The sequence below is a fragment of the Oryctolagus cuniculus genome, chromosome 14 (assembly GCF_964237555.1).
Source record: "Oryctolagus cuniculus chromosome 14, mOryCun1.1, whole genome shotgun sequence".
In the NCBI taxonomy this organism is placed as follows: Eukaryota; Metazoa; Chordata; class Mammalia; order Lagomorpha; family Leporidae; genus Oryctolagus; species Oryctolagus cuniculus.
This window is the reverse complement of record NC_091445.1, coordinates 16,477,762-16,494,984: the sequence shown is the minus strand read 5'-3', so window position 1 is coordinate 16,494,984 and position 17,223 is coordinate 16,477,762. Positions and strand designations below refer to the sequence as shown.

Here is a 17,223-nt window from a genome sequence, read left to right as displayed (position 1 = left end):
TTAATGAATACTTGAGATTCTTCATTGTGTCTTCATCCTTGCAAGTGAGCTATAGGACCAAAAGCAAAGCAAAACACAGACATATTCTTGACAAAAGTGTTTTTGAGTGAACATGTGAGGTTTTAATTGGATGAGAAAAGAAAGAGAAGGTGGCATATTGTAATAAAGGGTGATTTCTGTGCTATAATTCATAAGCATATTTTATAAATAACTTAGAAATTTAACTGTGTTTGTATGGTATATGTTTTTGTATGGTGTATGAATGGATTGAAAGCCCATATGCCTATCAGAGACTATTTACATGACTTTATGATAGTTTTTAATAGTAAGTTAGGAGAACATTGGACTTCCATACAGCACTATAAAACATAACTAGGATACAGAACAGTGAAGTTCATAAGATAAACCTGACCATCCAACTCTGCTTTGGACCGTGTATAGGATGTGTCTGTAGGATTCCCCAGATCCATTTTTAGGGATTTTGACCCAGTCATTGACTGGGCAACAGTTGTAACTTGTTACTTCTATTTATTTTAATGTGTAAATGTGTGGGTGTATGTTTATGTCATTTTATGAGAATGAAAATCAAAGAATAAAAGGACTTTACAAAGCTGTAGTATTAATTCATATTTCTGTTCTTGATAGTGGATGGATGGTAAATATATTTATTTTGTGGTGCTGTTGTATATTTATGGAGTGCTTCCATAAATAAATTACTCATGATTAGAGGATAAAATCATGATGTTTAAGCAACACAGTGTTCTAAAACCTAGAAAAAGTACTAAGTGGAGCGGGTTATAATATGAGTAAGTGCAAAGTGAATGTTTTAAAATAAATAGCACTTGGATGACCTGAGATGTCAGAACTGGAGATAAGGTTGTGTGTTTGTCAATATAGCCTTCATGTTTTACAGACTCCTAAGGGAACAAGGGAAGATACAATTTCACCTTTTCTGTGCCAAAACATTTTAATTATATCTTCTTCCAACTACAGCGGTTCAGTAACCAAGGAGCTGACATTGATGCATGTGTTGATAAAGCTGCAAACATTCAAAATGAGATTAACAAAGATTTTGAGCAAAGGGTGACAGCTAATTTTGCACAGTATTCTGCATCTAATTCAGGCCAACGTAATAATAGAATATTTTATAACTCTTTTGTTATTCAAAAGGACTTTTATGATGCATTTGTGTTTGTGGATAACTTGTACCATACTCAAGAAATTATCTGTCTATTGGCTTAAAACTATTTGCATCTATATAGCTATGCTGAACAATATTAAAGGGGGAGAAAAACTGTCTTACTATTAAAAGTTGTGGGATTTTTGTTTGTTTTGCTTTGTTTTTGTAATCATTCTTCATCCTTGGAACTCTTTGCCTTACCTTAATTAACCTTGAACACAGTAGCTAAGAAGGTATAGAGATGGCAAACATGTAGTTTTAATATTGCTTAGTATGCACTACTAAAATAGCGAAGAGAAGTATATTCAACTTATTTAATTAATAAAACTGTAGTTTCTTTATGTCCTTGAGTTCCTTTGAACACATTTCAGTGTATTTCTTTTCTTCTCTGTTCTCTATTTGAAGGCGGCTGACAGTCTTCTTTCACTTTTCTTTTTGTTTGCGAAATTTTCTTTTCTTTTTTTTTTTTATCCACTCACTTCTCCATCTGCTTTCACTTTTGTTTGCTTGGGCCGTCTCTCATCCCAACTTGATAATGAGGAATGCAGTGTGACCCTGACCTCTATCAGCCCATGCATGACCTTCTGACTCTACCATATAACCTTTGACCTTCTCTTTGACAGCTTGATTAATTACCCTGTGTTATGATTTATGAGTAAGTGCTATGTAAAAATAATAGACAACAGGTGGTCCTCTGAAAACTTTTTGTGGCATGTTTTCTTTTACTGACTAACTTGATGAGCTATTTGAAGCTGGAAACTTAACTGGGATCATCTATGTTGGTCCATATTATGGTATTTTAATACATGGAACGTAGCATAAGAATTCAAGAAGCTGCAACTTGAAGTATGGTCATGAGGAACACTTTGCAAACTATTAGTAGGGTGCTGTTACCTAATGCACGTTGAGAAGAAGCACAAAACAGAGTCAAGAGACATTTCAGGCATTTCAGTCCCAGGTCACGTCTTGAGAAAATTGCTGAAATAATGGAGGGGGCATTTTTCAAGCAGAGCTGCAGCTCCAACAGCTATGTTTACTTTAACGCTTCACTAGTGACTTCTGATTGGTTGTCATGACCTCATCTCACTGTTGCACCTAGGATGTTGCAACAGTGACATATCCATACCTTACTTGTGAAAAGGATGAGAATAAACACTGTACATATTTCAGAGAAGATGAATGGACAGTGGTGTTTGTCCATTTTAACTATGGATAGATGTACTTTGTAGATAAAACACTTTGGTTTTCATTTCCCTGGAGGATGAGCACCTACTGTCTTTCAAAGCAAGCAGATAGAATGATGAACTTGAAAAATATGATTGATAAATCTGTGTAAAATGATCTCTTACAGAGCTTTGCCTGAAGTCCCAGCTAGATAGTTCCACAGGTCACAGAATTCTGCTCTGGCCCCTGACCTCTTTGGTCACATGTGGCTTGAGGTATTGGCAGGTTAATATGCAGACCTGAGTATTTTCAACTGATTTTTTTTTTAATTGAGCCAACCACAAGAGATTGGAAAAGATAAAATTTACCCCTATTTTCCATTTTCCTCATTACTGGGAGTTTACAGGCAAATTAACTTGAATAAATCTTCAGTTTTAGCAGTATTTCATTTGGGGTCAGAAGTACAGACTGGTTTTGTTTAGGCATCTTAAAATTGTATATGTGGATTTTCTTGATGAGCACATTTCTGTGCCGGTTTAATTCCTCTAGCAAGATTTCCCCTTTGGTTCTTTGTATTTGGCATCACCTGTCTGTTTTAGACCTCTCTAACCTAAGCATCATTTGTTGATTGAATGATAAATGAACTATTATTTATTAGTAAGTACATCTATAGACTTCAAAGTAAAGAAGGCCTGTTGGCCTATGTAGTCTATTTAGATCACAGAACGTACTTGTGCTGAGTAAAATGCCATAAACTTTTGAGGGTTTCTAATTTGGATCCCATAGCTTATACCTTATGAACATAGGTCTGAAAATGAAACTGTGTTTCTAGCTAAAAGAAAGCATATAGAATGGAATTGGGTGAGTTAAATAGGTGAAGCATACCTTTACCAATGTCTGTCCTCTTGATCTTCTACGAGACTGTGATCAAACTGGAGTTAATTAGCGATTTTATGTATGCTTTGTCTCTTGAAATGTTGGATATTGGAATTGATTTGTGTAAATCATTATAAATGATGCCAGAAATCTTATTTAGTTGTAGAATGCTAAATAATCAGTTTGATCACTTTCTGTTGTTAAACATAACTGAAGATGTTTCCATGTGTGTTTGAGATTAGCTAACTTCATCTTAGGAGAAATTTAACACGTTTAATTAATAATTAAATATGAAAGAGATTCTTTAATATAAGATGTTTAAGGTTCTAAGTGTAATTGATAGAGGCTTCCTTATTAGAGTAGCAGTGGACAGTCATTCTATAATGCTACACAATGCCTGACTTCATAGTATAGTTCTATAAAACCTTATAAGTACCTTATTCTAAGTTTTTAAAAGATATGAGTTGATATAAATCTATTTTAAACAGTTAAACTTAACTACTGATATTTTGTCTCTGCTTTGCTTTACTTTATTTGCTTTGTCTATTTAGTTTCCATTATTGACGTTGACATGACAAAATCCTTGTAGCTTACATAAATGGATCTTTTTGCCAATGTTACGTATGATGGAGAAAACAGGGAAAAGATGTGTCTGATTTCAGCATGGAGGTGGGGTAGTTAACTTTGTTCATTGCTCCTGCTTTCTCCTAGTCATTATAAAATAGTTATGAGTGATATCTGTGAATATTAATTTATCCAAAAAATTTAGTTGAAAATGATTACTTTTTTATAGAGTGATAATTGAATTTTCAGCAGAAATTTAGTAAAATAAGCTCTCATTTCTGCAGAAAATGTTCCTGAATATTTCTTATTATTGCATTAATTAAATTGGCCATTTGAAATATGTAAAGGGTAAAATATATCCTAAATAATTTAAGTGTTTAATAGAAGCATTCATTGTCGAAATCTAAATGATAATTCTTTAATTGACTTATATAGTGGTGATTTAAAAATAGAATCATTTTTTATCTGTTGATGCCTCAGTGAAAAATTGACATTGTGCCTTTATAAAATTGAACAAATGAGTCATGTAATTTTCAGTTACATAATCAATATCTTAGACAAATACTACTTCTTTGATGATTTATGTGTGTCTGTTGTTTATATGATGTAGCTGGGACACATCAAATTTCAAAGACTTTAAAAGCAAGTAGGTACAATAATTTTTAATTTATGATTTGTAAAAATTGAACTGAAACGTGCTCAAGTAAGGCTGATATTATACAAATACTATTTCTAATAATTAAGTTTTAAATTAGGATAGTAGTTTTGAAATTCTGGTGAGTATAAATTTTATTGGAAGAGTTCACCTTTACTTGGATTTCATTTGTTGTGCAAACAAGATGCTCGTGTTTTATCAATTTAGTAAACATCTCATTTTGTTACTTTGCTTTTGAAGTTTTTTGTATCATCATTAAAATGTATGTCACTGATTTTAACTCTAAGAATTATAAGATTCTATTTGAGGATTGCTGACTCTAACCCATGTGTGAGGATGAAGTGTGTGTGTGTGTGTGTGTGTGTGTGTGTTTAAAGTTCAATTCACTCAGAGAAGGCAGGGAAGAAACATGACAGGAGACCACTTACTCACGGTACAGAATCTAGTAAGGAGGCAATTTTCTTTTTGGCCTATGGTGACCTTTTTTGACTATGTTCCTTACACCAGAGACAGTGTACTGAATGCCTCTATTTCACCCTGGTTAGCAGAGTGCAACAGTGTTCTTTAACTTACTTTTGGTGGGAGGAGAAGTTATAGCTGAAATTTGAGAAGGGCGTGAAAAGTTGTAAGAGGCACAAGGAAGAGGGGTAGGAACTTACTTCAAATGTGATTTTAATAACTAGTCAAGTGTGTCCAACTGTAGAAAATCACCAAGTGACAATCTGTCTACCTGACAGTGATCACAATGAATTACAAGACTTTTGAATAGCTATACAGATTAGAATAAAGCAGAACCAAATAAAATATCTTTTGTTGGTAAAACTTAGGACTTACCAACCAAGAAACTTAAAAAAAAAAAAAAGAAAGAAAGAAAAGAAAAACGTCTTTTGTCCTTCGATGTCAAATGTTTAAATTAAATATTTTTTCAAGTACTTTGTGAAATTTCATGAAAGAAGCATTTATCTAAAGTTTTTTACTTTAACATATGTTGATTTGTGGTATTGTGTTCATTATTTTGGTATATATTGCATAGTTTTCATGCATATAAGACACTATATCTTAATTTTGAGTCATATTATTAAAGTCAGGACATCAGTGATCTTAAAAGTTTCCAAACCAGATCATAGTTTTAGACAGTAATATCATTGATTAGGGCATGAGGGAAGGGATCGGAAGAAACTCAGTGAAATTTCTAAGTAGTTTGTGAAATCAAATGCAAAAAAACCAACCATGAATGAGTTTCATATCACATATTTTAAAATAAGATAGTTGAGTCTGTGTTAATGTTGATTCATTATTATTGCCATCAGGTTTAAAATTATGTTAATGAGATTTTATTTTCTGTGGATTTGTTTTATCATAAAATAATATATCTTTTAAGTATGGCCTTATAGAAGTTTACAAGATTCAATTCAAATACTCACAACATGGAGTTGAATAGTAAGACAAGATATATAAGAGCTTCAAAAATTTGTGTTGTGCATGCTTATCAGTGGTTTTTGCTTGTTCTCCCATATTTTATCATGATTAGGTTATTCTGTCAATTATAGTGAAAATATCAAAAATATCTTATTTGCATTGCTAAAATATGTCTGATAGGAATTCATTTATGTTTTTCTAACTTTAAGCCTTGATAGTTCATTCAACAAGTTGTATTTTTAAAGCTTAAAATTTTACATGTTTTCTGTGATAAAGATAAATTGTTTATTTGCAAAATGAAATTTCAAGATTCAAGGGTTGCTTCCATACATTAGTTTATTTTGTTTTGTGATTTTTCTGACCTCCTAAAAGGAAAAGGTAAATAAAATCCTAGCTGCACAGGTAGATATTTATGTTTCTGATAAGACAGATACGTAAATTTGTGGAACGTTAGACTTATTCCTTAATTGCTCATTCTTTCTTGCTTCGCAAACAAAGAAAAAAATACTCATTAAGGGGCTAGTATAAAGTAAAAATCCTACAAAATGTATTTTGAATTGTAAACTTCAATTTCAAAAAGATTATTTTCTCAAAATATATATTATAAATATTAATGTGGTTTGAAAGTAAAACTGTTATTTGATAATTTATTTCAATCATTTTTGGAGTTATGTGAGATCTGAATTACATTTTTTAAAAATTTGGGCATTATAATCATGTTGTAATTATGTGGTTTTTGTTCTTATGGATAATAAATGGTTATTTATATATGCAATAAATGCAAGGAACTTTAAATGACTTTCTTTTGGAAAAATTAAAACAATACTCTTTTTTTTTTTGACAGGCAGAGTTAGACAGTGAGAGAGAGAGACACAGAGAAAGAACAATACTTTTTCCTAAAGGAATATTTTAGTGGCTATGCATCTATATTACATTACTTAGTCTGAGATTTTGGAAGCTTTTTAATCATTGAAATGGATTCTGAAATGAAATTATGCACTTTTCTTTTGTTTCAAAACAGGAAGGCTATGGAGTGATAGTACTGAATCCCAACGAAAACTATATTGAAGTAGAAAAGCCCAAGACTCACGTACAGTCATCTTCAGATAGCTCAGATGAACCTGCAGAAAAACGGGAAAGAAAAGATAAAGTCTCTAAAGAGACAAAGAAGCGGCGTGATTTCTATGAGAAGTATCGTAACCCCCAAAGAGAAAAAGAAATGATGCAACTGTATATCAGAGTAAGTGAGATGAATGCTTTCCTTCCTTAGTCCCTATGTTTATATTTTATTTAATATAAATTATTTTGTTTGCTTTTCTAAAGGAACTGTTAGTTCTTTTATTTTTAGCCATTTACTTTGCTTGGTTGTTTATTTTGGAAGAAATGTTTTCAGTTTTTACTTCAAAATTATAAGACGCATTATTCTTACTTCAGTGTTAACATTTTACAGAAGGTTCAAATGCAACTGCTGTTTCCTTTTGTGTCATACATTCATTCAAGGAAACTTTTCCAAAATAAGTTTGTTGTGATACATACAAAAGGAAGAGAACTTTCCAATCCAGTTCTCAACATGCTATTTCCTTAAGTAATTTTTCTGCTATATTGTTCATAAGAGAAAGTACATGTATTCTAATAATTCCAAGACCTAATATCTGCTGAATTAATAATGTGATGAACAAAACAGTCATCATCTTGGGTGGTAAGTTTTACTGGATGATGTATTGTTTTCCTCTAAGCAACCATCCGTTCATGGTGCCTCAGCCTGACTTCTGAAGGCAGAATGGGGGGAGAGTAATTAATATCTTAATAAATATTGAAACTAAAATAGTGCAGGGATAGTGTAATGAGGGGACACTGTCCTCTGCTCTCGTCTTACGCAGTGAACCTTTGCACTTGATAATGCTAGCAGCATGGGATCGTTATCACAGTGCTGCCCAAGTGTTTCTAAGTCTGTAGGGGGCACAAACAATGTTATTTGCACTTTGACATATTCTACTTGATATACATACTGTGTGTTATATGTTAGACATATTTGTACAATTTTCAATGCCTTTATTATGGATGCTAGGAGTTTAATTTATTAGTAAAACATGTCAAAAATGCTACTGAGTGAAACCGTAAATAGATAGGTTCTTCAAAAGTGAGTAAACCAGAACATTTATTTAAACATAGACAATTTAACATTTTACAAATTACACTTTGGCTAGTAGTAACATTTCAGAGTATTATACTTGAGTTATTTTTATGTTTACTTTAAATGATCATTAATATTTCATATCACCTGTGAAGGAAAATATCTTGTTTTCTAAGTTTTTATTTTATTTTTTTACACTTCTAGCTCATGGCATAGTCACCCTTTTTTGGGGGAGTTAATTTTAATCCAAATAGCCAGTATTAAAGGTCATTCTGTTGAGTAAGTTATGACAGTAAAGAATAGTGAAAGCAGTGTATAAATTCTCAAGGCCCCCAGAAAGATATCCTGACCAATTCTGAAAGCACTTTATGCAGTGAGTCAATCAGAAGTAGGGAGATATTTCTTGTAAACATCTTACTATTTAATATTATTTGAAAAATGAACAGTTAATGAATTTGAAGTCACTAAGTCTCTTGTGTGTTCTAATGTAATCATTTACCCCTTGGACTGCGCATGGGTCATGATGTTGCCTTCCCCGTTGGAGTCCTACTCTTCCTTCTATGTGATCTGTCCTGTCAGGTACCACCTATGACAGTTAAAATTTTCTAAAACTACTGTCCATATCCAGGAAATAATTATGTAAGCCCTTTAAGATATGCAAATCATGGAGTATTCACTTGTCTATGTAAAATGCAAATAAAAGTAATTTCTGAGTTGTTTTTTATTTCTTCTTAATTTCTTTTATTTGCATAGCCATGTATAGATTAAGCATCTATTTCAGATATCTGTCCTGTAGGTTTATTTCTTCCTTTCTGTTTTCTCTTTATCTTGTCATCATTGCTTTGATTTTCTCTTTTGTTCTCTTGTGTGTATGCATTTTCTTTATCCTGTTGTTCACATCTGCTTCATTTATCCCTGCATTTATTGTTTCTTACACCAAGGGAAAAAATCCTTTTATGTCGCTTCATTATTAAGACCTGCTCTCTTTCCTTTCGTCTTCTTTCCTTAATTCTTTTCTCTTGTTCTCACTCCTGCCACTTTTACTTCTTTTCCTTAGTTCTTTATGCCTCATTCACTCATCAATCCATCCAAAGCAATAAAGGATAAAAATAGACTCATGGAGATAGCACAACTTGTATTTGGTAGTCTTAGTTAAGAAATGTCTTCTCTTAATAATCACCCTTTCTTTTAAAATTCAAAATTGTGTGGAATAGCAGAGGTGTGCTGCTACTATTAAAACTTACTTCTAGATAGCAATGCTTGGTCCTATAGTAGAAAGCAGAAGAATGGGTTCATTCTGTGGAAAACACGTTAATTCTTAGGTTATTTTGATCCCCTCAGGAAATTACTTCCTCTCTTAAACATGTCCAAATAACAATATTTGTAATTTTCAGACAGAGAGCATTGTAGGTAATAGAGATAAATTTTACTTATATACTTCTTAAGCCTTTACATTGCATATTTTTGCAACAGCCTAATGCGTAGGTGGATCAAGTCATTTTATCCTGGGGCAGGCATTGTTGTGGTAGTTAAGCTTCCATTGGAACACCTGCATCCCATATAGAAGAGCCTTGGTTCAGGTCCCAGCTCTGCTCTTCATTCCAGCTTCCTGCTGAGGTATACCCTAGGAGACAGAGATGATGGCTCAGGTTGTTGGGTTGCTGCCACCCGTGTGGAACACCAGGATGGCATTCCCACCTCCTGGCTTCAGCCTGGCCAAGCCCTAGCTGTTGCAAGCATTTAGAGAATGAGGCAGCAGATGAGAGCACTCTCTCTCCTTTTCTCTCATTCTTACTTGGCCTATCTCTTTTTCCTTCTCTCCATTTCTCCATCTCTCTCTCTCTCTGCCTTTCAAATTAATAAAATAAATAACATTAAAAATTTTTCAGTTCATGGGAAAATGCTTTCAAAAAATCATTTTTATTAAAGAAACTGATGTACAGGTGTTTGTCTAGATTCACAAGGCAGTAAATGATAGAAGTAAGTATAGAAACCAGGACTTCTAATTACTGTGTATTCTTACTCTCCTTCCCTCCTTTCCACATTTTTCTACTGACTGAAAACAATTTGTATCTGAAATAGGAAAATTGAACCATATGTAATAAAAGTATGATATGATATACTAAGCTACATATGATAATGACCAGGTAGATTTTAACCAGTTCTTTAATAGACTCTGTTAAATGTCTAAACTACTTCCATATTTATGTTCTCTTTTAATTAGGTTACTAATATTGAACCAGATTGATGATGAATTGACCGTGGGTCAAAAATTTCAGAGAAGTTTCCCCAGAGTCACAGAACTCTTAATGTAAGCTCCATGAGGGCAGGTGTGAGCCTACTCTGTTCACTGCCGTGTCCCCAGAGCCTAGGAGAGCCTTCACAATAAACTGTAAACAAGATAGTGGGGCTAACATTAAAATCTCACACATGGAGTACTTTTTTATTTTTATTCTTATTTTTTTAAAAGATTTTAATTATTTATTTGAGAGTTAGAGTCACAGACAGAGAGAGGGAGAGTCAGAGAGAAAGGTCTTCCATCGACTGGTTCACTCCCCAAAAGGCCGCAACGGCCAAAGCTGTGCTGATTCGAAGCCAGGAGCAAGGAGCTTCTTCTGGGTCTTCCACGCGGGTACGGGGGTCCAAGCACCCAGGCCATCCTCCACTGTTTTCCCAGACCATAACATAGAACTGGATCAGAAGAGGAGCAGCCAAGACTAGAACCAGTGCCCATATGGGATGCCAGCGCCGGAAGCAGAGACTTAACCTACTGTGCCGGCCCCTGGAGTACTTTTTTGAAATACTTGTATGTTCTACGTTATTAAAGTGTGCTACTTGCTTTTCTGTGAACAAAAAAACCTACTTTGTAGGTCACCTATTCAGTAGCTGAGATGCCATTCTAAAAATTGATTAAAAATTAGTACGTCAAGGTTCATTTGATTCTTCCACTGATCTATACATTTTTAAATGAGTATAAAAAAACTGGAATACCCCATTTTCCTTTTTACTATAGTTCCATAGTCTTAAAATTATGGATACAAATAGAAATGTTTCATAGTATCCCAAGCCTGTTTCTGCTTTACCCACTTGTTCATAAGGGTACAGCCAGTCTGCCATGCTTACTCTATGTTGTGCACACTTTATGCCCTCCTTATGAAATCTGTAACTTTGCTTTCTGTCCTTTTCCCTAATCCAAATTCTTTCCATGTTATAGTGCCTGGCTAAAACTCCACTTCTTTCTCTCCCTATAACCAGTGGCCTTTCCTTATTAAGACTCAAAGAAATCACTGTGATTGGTTAACTTCTGTGGACTTACCATGTGCTTTCTTGGAATATATCCTATATTTTTTCTCAGAATTTTAATGTACCAATTTATCTTTAATGCTTTTCTAGTGGATCTCCCGTAATCTACTAAATCTTTGAGCATGGTTTATGGATTTTTACATTACATTAAGTCCTTAATAATAAGTAGATTTTGGGGGCCGGTATTGTGGCATAGTGAATAAGGCTGCTGCCTGCAATGTGAGCATCTCATATGGCCGTGCCATTCACTTCCAGCTGCTCCACTTCCGATCCAGCTCTCTACTGTGACCTGGGAAAGCAGTAGAAGATGGCCCAAGTCCCTGGGCCCCTGCACCTATGTGGGAGACCTCAAAGATATTCCAGGCTCCTGGCTTTGGATCCGCCCAGCTCTGGCCATTGCAGCCATTTAGGGAGTGAAACAGTAGATGGAAGACCTCTGTCTATCTCTGCATCTGTCTTTTTGTAACTCTGCCTTTCAAATATATAAATAAATCTTTTAAAAATAATAATAAGTGGATTTGGGGGCTTGGTGTTGTGGCACAGTAGATTAAATCAATGCTGTGACATTAATATTCCATATCAGCTGCTCGCTTCGGCAGCACATATACTAAAATTGGAGCATTCCATATCGGAGTGCTAGTTCAAGCCCCAGTTCCTCTACTTCTTATCCAGCTTTCTGCTAATGCTCCTGGAAAGGCAGAAGAAGATGGTCCAAAAAATATTCATGCCACTGCCACTCGTGTGGGAGACGAGAATGGAGTTCTTGGCTCCTGGCTTTGAACTGGCTGTTGTGGACATTTGGGCAGTGAACCAGCAACCAGCAGATAGAAGGTCTCTCTCTCTCTCTCTCTCTCTCTTTCTCTCTTTCTCTCTTTCTCTCTCCCCCCTCCCTCCCTCTTCCTCCCTCCTCTCTTCCTCTCTTCCTTTCTCCCTCTCTCCCCCTCCCTCTCTGCCTCTCCCTCTCTCTTTCAAATAAAAAATAAATAAATAAATAAATCTTTAAAAATAATAATAAGCAAATATGACCATTTTTACTTTGATACAGAGCATATTGTGGGCGAGTGAGAAATTGATACTAAACGCACGCACTAGACTCCAAAGTAAAAATATTAAGGCTTCTTCTAGCAATATCTAGATAACAGGACCTGCAGCATCAGAACAAAGGTATCAAATTAGAGCCTAAGTACTCAGACTAGGAAAGAGGATCCATTCATATATCCTTATAGAGTATAAAGTAGAATTCAGGAGAAGTGACTTGATGCCAGTCTCTCTGATGTTGGCCTGGATCTGCTGCAAACCTCTTTCCTAAGGTGAAACATCATTGTAGGCTGTGCTGAGGGAAGTAAAGAGGAATAAGACCCTGAATGTAAAAGAAAACAAAATGCAAAACAGATGCCAGATGCCGGGACTGGAGGGGAGGAAAGTTACATGGCCACAGGAGAAAAAGTCTAAATGTGGAGGAGCCGTTTACAGAACAAGAATCTTGGCAGAGCCTGGCATTGCACATTGAAGATACTCAAATATTTATGGATTGATTTCTTGTTGACATCCATCAAAAATCTTATTCCTTAACATGTGAGATATTTGATGTTGACTAGTTTTCTGACTGATTTTTTTCCAGCACTCAAGAATTTTTGCAATTGTTCAGAAGCAGCCAACTTTGATAAACTGAAGCTCTCTTTTAAGAAGTATGTTTTTGATGTTCTGACTTGAGTTTGTTCACAAGTTTGGAGAGGGCTAATGAATGTCATTCTGCCTTCTCTTCTGGACCTGTTCTCTTGTGCACTAGTGCCACCAACATCATTTCTATCTCATATTTTAGCAACTAGATTCAATTATTCAATTTATTTATATTGCAGCCAACAAGTATTTAACCACCAGAACCATTATATTTTCCTAGTGTACTTAAGTATGCTTTAACTAACTTTCTTCCTCTTTTTTTTCTTTCTTTTTTTGGGGGGGAGGGGTATCTAGTATATAACCAGTGTCTTAAATATTTGCAAGTATCTGTAATGCCCAGGCAGGAGTAAAGTAAAATCCTGGTCTAAAACTTTAAGATTTACAATTTGTAATTTTATTTTCTGGCTAAATGAGTATAAATAGACATGACTGACTAGTGGATTATGTAGCACTTTTTTGATGCATTAGGAGCAGAGCATGAGAGATCAAAGAACTTGCTGTTTCATGTGGCAACTTTCCTTAACTATGAAATAATGTACTTGCTGGCATATATTATGGCTTATTAAGGGGAATGATTTGGTCTAAGCAATAAACATCATGTCAGACATGCCTGGCAGGAAAACCTGCTTAATATGTTTTGTAATAAGATGGAATTTTTTGTTCTCAAAAACATCTGCCAACTGAATTCAAGAGTGAAGACAGAAAATGTCATCAATTTAGTGGTAATCCTATAAATTTAGTTTCTTTTTGAGCAACACATATCAAGACACACAAAATTCCCAGTGTTAATCACCACTGGTTATAGTACTTTGTAAAACGATGAAACAAAAACATTTTATTTTTATATAATGTGTTAATTAATTCATAATGAATTTTAATATTTCAACTGATAAAATTTTAACAAGCATCTTGCCAACAGATCATTTTTTAAAGCATCTGCTTTTTAATGTGTTGGGTTGAGAACTGAGTCAAATGACTAAATATGTAATGTATTCTTTAAAAAAACATATTTCCACCCCCGTCAGTACCGATACACTATTTTTTTCCTCTTAGACCACCAGGGGCTGCTGCTGTTCATACTGGATTTTGTTTTCCTTAGACACTGAGTACCCCCTATTATACTACATCTGTAGTTTTCTTCTTATTATTTTAAGCTCAAATGTTTTTAAAAGTGTAGCTAGAAAGAGGAAAAGGCTTACTCAAAAGCATAAAACTCAGCGTATGAATTTTTTATTAAGTGTTTGATACATTCCTAAGCATTTATATTTTTCCAGATCAGCTTAAAACTTATAGACATCAAATGTAGATTGTGATAATAACTATTTTTCTTTCTCTTTAATGTATTAATAACACTCAGAATCATACCGTTGCGAAGATACAGGGTAAAGATGAGGCTAACAGTGCAGAATCTAATAAACTTGACTATGAATTCTAGTTTTTCCACTTAACATAGCTAATTTCCCCACACCTCAGGTTTTTAGTCTGAAAAATTAAATGATAATAATATAAATAAAGCATAATAAATTATCTAGTACATAGTCTTGAGGCTTTAGGTCCAACAAATAACACATTATCTTCTCTCATCTTGACTACCAATTGAGAAAGAACCCAGTCCTAAGCTTCTTGGCCCTTCTATCTTCTGGTACCTTTCTGGGGTGTTTTCTCTGACATCAACCAATCCTCCAATTCTCTGACACCAAGCAGATGTCCGATAATTCAATTCAGTTGTGACACTATTTACCCAGATTTCCTGTCCAAACCACACATTTAAAGGGCTCTATTTTTTTTTAAAAGATTTATTTATTTACTTGAAAGTCAGAGTTACACAGAGAGAGAAGGAAAGGAAGAGAGAGAGAGAGAGAGAAAGAGGGAGAGAGAGAGAAAGAGGTCTTACATCTGCTGGTTCACTCCTCAGATAGCCACAATGGCCGGAGCTGCACCGACCAGGAGCCAGGAGCTTCTTCCAGGTCTCCCACGGGGGTGGGTACAGAGGCCCAAGGACCTGGGCCATCTTCTACTGCTTTCCCAGGCCATAGCAGAGAGCTGGCGTCCCGGAACCAGTGCCCATATGGGATGCCGGCACTTTAGGTAGCGGCTTTACCCACTAAGCCACAGCACCGGCCCCAAACGGCTCTATATTTTGAGAATGCCCCTGATATTACTCCAAATCCTATGGGAGTCATTCATACTTCTGACTAAGTGGATAAAACTGGGAGTTCTCACAACTCCTTTCTCAGGTTCAATAATTTGCTAAAACTGCTCATAGAACTCAGAAAAAATACTTATAATTGATTTATTATAAAGGATACAACTCAGCAACAGCCAAAAGGAAGAAACGCATAGGGCACGGTATGTGTGGAGGGCATACCAAGTATCCTGTCTAGGCATGCCCTCCTCCCTGCCATACATCAACATGTGCCCTAACCTGGAAGCTCTCCATTGCCAGGACGGAAAGGTTACTTAAAGACCTCATGTTAAATCGCTGCCTTAGCTTCAAATCAGTGAAGGAAAGGGAATTGTTGCGAACAGCAAAAGACACTCCTGCGACTCAGGAAACTCCAAGGGTTTGAGGAGTTCTGATCCAGGACCCAGGACCCAGGGACAAAACCAAATATATCTCTGTTTCATGCTGCAAAATTTTGCCAGAAAGCTCTCTATCTTAACACTCCTCAGTTTGGAACTCAGCAGTATTATACAGGAATTATACAAGGAGATCAGAACATTAGCCTTACTAATTGAAATTTGGGAAATTTGATTGAGATTTGTTGCACATGGACTTCCTGATGTATTCACCTCTGAAATGAATTTACCCCATTTCCTCCAAACATCCCATTGCCTCTCGTGGTAGAAAGGAGGCTGGAATACATGTTGTTTGTAAGTCCATTTAAAAGATGCCTGGAAGGACTGAGCTGAGCTGAGCTGAGTGTGCTGTTTCTGTTTCCAAATATGCTAACCAGCCACTCCTGTGGAAAAGAGAAGGAGGGCAGGGGAGGGAAACTAGAACTGGTACTCTAGCTGCAGTGCCTCCATGTAAGATGAGAGAGGAGTGGGACCTATCTGACAAGGGTGAGTCCCTAACAAATATCGCTGTTATTACTTGCATTTTTCAACAGCTCAGTAAAGCAGTATTAAATATAATCATTAGCTGTTCACTAAAGGATACCATAGTTTCTTCATTTTAAACTTTTAAAAGGGAAACTGTATATCGTATTATTTGCAGCAAAATGGATGAGACCAGAGGGCATTGAGTTAAGTCAGACCCAGAAAGACAGATACCGCATGTTCTCTGTTCTGTGTGGAAGCTTAAAAAAAAAAAGTCAGTCTGCACATGGGATAGAATTTACTGGAGACTGGGAAGTGGGGGGAGGGGAGGAGTGATAGAGGGACAGTAGAAGGTACACAAATACATTTAGGTGGAAAAAGTGCATTCATGTGTTCTACAATACATGGGGGACTATGGTGCTCAGTAACCTATAATGTATGTTGTGAATGACTGGAAGGTAGGAGCTGAAAGACTCCAGACATGAGTTGTTGATGGAAGATGGAGATATTGATTACTCTGATTCGATCAGTGCACATTCTGTATTGGCGCATGTATTGGAAATCGCATTGTACCCCAGAGGCATGGCCATTAGTATGTGTTAATCAAAAAGTTTCTCAGAAGATGTTTAAGGAAATAGAAATGCCAGTTACCTTGCTTGATCATTACACATTGTATACATATACATGTAAATAAAGTGCAACACTATATGTACCCCATAACAATGGAAATTTAGAATTTTTTAAATAAAAAAATAAAAAGGAGACTGTGATAAAGCCAGATTATGGCTAAAGTGACTAAAAAGTTGCATAATATTAAAGTGTTAAAAAGGCCATGATCGTATTTTGAGTCTCAAATTATTATTCATATTTTCATGATTCATGCTTCCACAGTCTAGTAAATACAGTAGAACTTTTAATAAAGATTTGATGAGTGAATATTACTTCCTTCCATGACCATACAAAGGAAAAGAGACAGACTTTTCCCTATAGAAACTCACTCTTTGATACTGACTAGCATGAGACTGAAAAGTGTGCTAACACCCAGAAAATTAGTACATTGCTCTGAAAGCTAAATTAATTGCCATTATTAAATGGACCTAGCATTTTTTTTTTGGACAGCCATAATTAAGTGTACCAGGCATTCTTTGGATTTAGTGAAAGAAGCCAATACTGAAAAATTAGCAGTAAAAGGATTAGATCTTTAGA

At 35.2% G+C, this 17,223-nt stretch overlaps 1 protein-coding gene across 12 annotated transcripts in view; it reads left to right on the top strand.

Moving 5' to 3' along the window:
- The window catches only part of ARB2A (ARB2 cotranscriptional regulator A), a 472,110-nt gene that overhangs the window by 216,866 nt on the left and 238,021 nt on the right, over window positions 1-17,223 (top strand). For all 12 annotated transcript variants that reach the window (XM_008261940.4, XM_051853996.2, XM_051853992.2 and 9 more), the window contains one exon: window positions 6,880-7,098. In XM_008261940.4, coding sequence (XP_008260162.1) covers window positions 6,880-7,098 — 219 coding nt within the window. The remainder of the gene's footprint in view (window positions 1-6,879; window positions 7,099-17,223) is intronic.